Source organism: Ipomoea triloba, chromosome 7 (assembly GCF_003576645.1).
Source record: "Ipomoea triloba cultivar NCNSP0323 chromosome 7, ASM357664v1".
NCBI classification, from domain to species: Eukaryota; Viridiplantae; Streptophyta; class Magnoliopsida; order Solanales; family Convolvulaceae; genus Ipomoea; species Ipomoea triloba.
Window position 1 is genome coordinate 25,015,265 of NC_044922.1, and position 4,436 is coordinate 25,019,700.

The 4,436-nt window shown below is 39.4% G+C and overlaps 1 protein-coding gene across 4 annotated transcripts; it reads right to left on the bottom strand.

The window, feature by feature from the left end:
• Positions 1 to 980: 980 nt before the first annotated feature.
• LOC116024651 (protein NETWORKED 3C) lies at positions 981 to 4,133 on the bottom strand. 4 transcript variants are annotated; one of them, XM_031265600.1, is made up of 3 exons: positions 4,008 to 4,133; positions 3,356 to 3,468; positions 981 to 1,936 (listed from the first exon to the last, which is right to left on the bottom strand). In XM_031265600.1, exons 2-3 carry the CDS (start codon positions 3,459 to 3,461, stop codon positions 1,164 to 1,166), a joined length of 879 nt encoding a protein of 292 aa, XP_031121460.1. In that variant the 5' UTR covers positions 3,462 to 3,468; positions 4,008 to 4,133; the 3' UTR covers positions 981 to 1,163. The 4 variants fall into 4 exon arrangements, with proteins under 4 accessions (XP_031121460.1, XP_031121459.1, XP_031121461.1 ...); XM_031265599.1 differs by lacking the exon at positions 4,008 to 4,133 and adding an exon at positions 3,837 to 3,978; XM_031265601.1 differs by lacking the exon at positions 4,008 to 4,133 and adding an exon at positions 3,740 to 3,977.
• Between the last annotated feature and the right edge of the window lie 303 nt (positions 4,134 to 4,436).

A 4,436-nucleotide genomic window follows, 5' to 3' on the forward strand; every position in this document is an offset into this window, starting at 1 on the left:
GATCTATCTTGCACTCTATTTTCATATCACAAATGGCTTTGCATAATTGCATCATGAAAATTTCAATGAATACCTTTGATACCGATAAAGGGCCAAGTCCAGCAATTATTGAGCGGAAGCAGGTGATTGTTGGCGGAAGCTGGTGATTGGGTGGAGGCCAATAAAGGGCCAAATTCAACAATTGATGGTTAGGTGATTGTTGGACGGATGGTGATGGGGCGGAGGCCGATAAAGGGCCAAATCCAACAATTGGTGGTTAGGTGATTGTTGGTCGGAAGCTGGTGATTTGGCCAAGGCTGTAGGTGATTGTTGGTCGGAAGCTGGTGATTTGGCCAAGGCTGATGGTGATTGTTGGTCGGAAGCTGGTGATTTGGCCAAGGCTGATAAAAGGTCAACTCCAATAATTGGTGGCTAGGTGATTGTTGGTCGGAAGCTGGTGATTTGGCCAAGGCTGTAGGTGATTGTTGGTCGGAAGCTGGTGATTTGGCCAAGGCTGATGGTGATTGTTGGTCGGAAGCTGGTGATTTGGCCAAGGCTGATAAAAGGTCAACTCCAATAATTGGTGGCTAGGTGATTGTTGGTCGGAAGCTGGTGATTTGGCCAAGGCTGTAGGTGATTGTTGGTCGGAAGCTGGTGATTTGGCCAAGGCTGATGGTGATTGTTGGTCGGAAGCTGGTGATTTGGCCAAGGCTGATAAAAGGTCAACTCCAATAATTGGTGGCTAGGTGATTGTTGGTCGGAAGCTGGTGAAGAGCCAAGTCCCGCACTCTGTCTCGGTAAAATGTGATGACGGTATAGTTAAATAAGCTTACGCCTTCGTTGTAAGCTATAGCTTACATTGCCGTTAAAACTATGAATTATAGCTACTTTTGGCATAATGATAAGCGCTTAGAGTCCCAATCCTGCGTGCTTGATTTCTAATAGATATCCATATCAGTTTCAATGAATCATGATTACAAAATTACTGGAGAAATAATGGATTAACAGTACAAAATCAGAATTTGCAAGAATAATATAAAAGGATTAGTTAACATCAGCCATCAAACACTACAAGGAATCCCTACAAATGAAATAAGATTAGAGCATATTGTCCTCTCTATATGTCATTATACTACATGCTGCTGCCCTGCCTAAGATTACTGGGATACAATGAAGTCTGGAGCCTAGAAAGTAACCAAACTAACTTCTGCCTTTGGAGGTCCATTGAAGAACCTCCTCCAGAACGCTTCTTTCGGTATTGGTACCTTCGACTTGGGAGATTGATGGGAGTTCCTACTACCAATGTTCGAGGCGATTCTATTCCTCAGACTTGTGTTCTCTTCCCTCAGTAAATCCATAGCCAAACTGAGTTGTCTGATGGCCTCGCGTTTCTCTTCATCTTTCTGCACCAGAACTTCCTTTTGAATTCTGTTCTCTTCTTCGAGTTTCTCCATCTCTTCCTTCAGCTTTGCCACTTCATCATTGCCAATATCATCCCTCTTCATATCTTTCAGAGCTCGAGCTTCTTCTTTCACTCTCTCGATCTCTTCCCTCAGCTTCAGCACTTCGCCAATACAGACTGAACCTTCCTCCGTTCCATTTTCCTTTTCAACTTGTACTTCTTCTGGCTCGGGGTCATCAACCTCAGACAGATCAGACTCCTCGAGGTCAAAGGTTTCTGAATAGCTATCATACGCTTTATCAATTGAGCTCACTGGCTTCTCGGCCTGACATTTGATGTTAGTTAATGGCAATGCCCAAGGTGTTAAAAGCCGGGCACCAGATTCAGACTTCACTTGATCATATCCCTCGGCTAATAAGCGATGGGCTCTGTAATAGTCCCGAACCATACTGATGAGCTCAGGCCGTTTCTTGTAAAACATCTCTGCTCTCTGGGCAAAGGAATCGGCATCTCCCTCGATTATCCTTAGCATTGCATTTGTCTTCCTATCCAGCTCTACAAGTAGCATAATTGATTAGCCTAACTGCACATCCAAACAAGGAATAGATACCAATAACAATACTTTAAAGGTGCCACTCAGCAATACAATAAATGAAAAATGAAAAGGCATTGCAATGAAATAATTGTGGCAAAGGTCTCCTACAGTAAAAAAGGAAATAGAACTAAAAGTAATAACGATAATGAGATCTTAAAGTGACTAAGATTGTATTTTTAAATGAGGCTACAAAGTGTCCAGCACATTATTAGGCAATCAATTGCATCTTTTTGTTTTGTTAACACCATGATGGAGACTCCACTTTTGGGACTTTTGTGAAAGCTACAATGAACCAATTGTATAAAGGTTTTAACGCTACTAATGGGCCATCCATAGCTCAGTGATGGGAGTATATATGAATTATCAAGTGCAACTATTACACAATGAGGCATGGCATCATAGAATCGGAGTTTTTACCACCCTCTTAACTGATAGATAACAAGTCCCCTATAAAGACTAAAAGAGGAGGCCTGCAAGATCCTCCGCAAGTGGATCCCCTATTAGGATCAACCACTTATCACTTACACTAAAAGTTATAGCTAATAGCGAAGGCACAATTTTATTTCCTTATACCTCCACACAATCTCGGGATGTTGGGTGCTGGATTTGGCCCTTTACCGGCCTCCACCCAACAATCCCCTAACCAAAAAATTTCCTAAAACTTTAGAGTATAAGGTGACTTTTAGACCATCTTTGAGAAGAACCACAAATGGAAAACGAGTATGAAACTAGGAGAAAAGTGAAAACATCATGAATGTTAGGGGTTGACTTCATTGCGGGCCATTGTGAGCACATAGTTTCAAGCACTAGATTGGTAAGAAATGAGGATATTATGTTATAAGATTCAAACATAAACTCTGGGAAGATCCTACTCTGTATCTCATGATCCGGGTTGAAATATTGGACCATTAAACCATACAAGATTTAGCTGCCCAAGAACTTTTTACAGTTGCTTTAAAAAAAAAAAACTTTTTTTAGTTCTTCACTTTCTAAATTATAATTTCTTTTACCAAATATAGAGGAACACACAAGTAAAAGCATTGATAAAAAATACATACATAATTCGCTAACAAGGCCTGAATGAAAACAAACTCAACAAGTCTATTAAAAAAGTATTATTTTGAATACAGTTTCAAAAAATTTCGTTTTTTTTTTTAAATTTCAAAATGTGTAGGCAAGATAGATTATGCATGATTAATAAGTCAAAAGCCTCCAACGGCCAAAAGATAATATTTTATAAATTCACCCAAAAAAAAATCAAATTCTTGCAAGCATTGAACATAAACAGTCATATGATAGCTAAAAAAAGCAGGAAAAAACATAAGAAGAAATGAAATTAAAAAAAAAAAAAAAAAAAAAAAGTAGGGAGCTTTAATTGCCTGCAAGTGTTGATTGAAGCCATGGTGAGCGATTTTTGTAGGTGTTCTTCTCAGCCTCAAACCACCACCAGTGCGATGATAACTTGCTATCTCTTGCCTCCACCATCGTTATTCTGATCAGACCTTAAACAAAAACATTGCATTAAAACCAGCAAATCCACTAAAAAAGAAAATGGAATTTTTTTAATCAACACTAGATCTGCTGAATCTTCGAAATTATACGCAGATTTCGCTCTCTAAATCCTCGGCAACAAGGCCAAATGTGCTTAAATTTGTCGTTTACGGGATGGCATTTTAGCCATTCAAAACCAACGCAAAGCGCCAAACAGGCAGAAACAATAATATCTCAAGAAAAAAGAAAACCCGGACAGGATCGGATCCTACACAAACGGGCGGGGCGGAAAAAGAGAACGAACACCGCTAAAACCACTCTGGTTTCAACGGCTCTCTTAACTGAAAACTGAAAACCTCTCAGTCATACAAGATCGAGCTCTTGAGCATTCCCAATAATGGCGGTCCTACATATCCGTTGAGAGCTTTAGAGCTTTTTTCCAACAATGCCGTTGTGCTCAACAACCAAAAAAGGGGGAAAATGAAAATTGAAAAATCATCTTTTTCATGAAAATGGAAGAGCTTATAAGCTCAAACTTACGCTGTTGAACTTCTCCGGCGGTCGCCGTCTTCGCCTACTCGCGGGTACAAATTTTGCAGACAATTTCTGAGGAGGAAAATTTAAACAACGTCCTCGACGCTTTGGATTTGGAGCTTGTTGTCGTACTATATGCCCATAATAATAATTTATATAATAATATATCACCCACGCACGCCACGCGTTCCACATCCACATCACCAGTTACGCTCCCAATTCAAAATTGTGGGACCACCTACAACAGTAGGTTTTCAAAATCCTATACTCCCTAATATTCTATTGAGTAGGAAAATCCAAAATTCTAATTCCATAATTTTAAATAGAGTTAATTTCGATTTATATTATAGGAATTTAATAAAATTATATATACCTACTCAAACAATAAAAAGTAATCAAAACATACTATATTAGGAGACTAAATATTACGGAGTA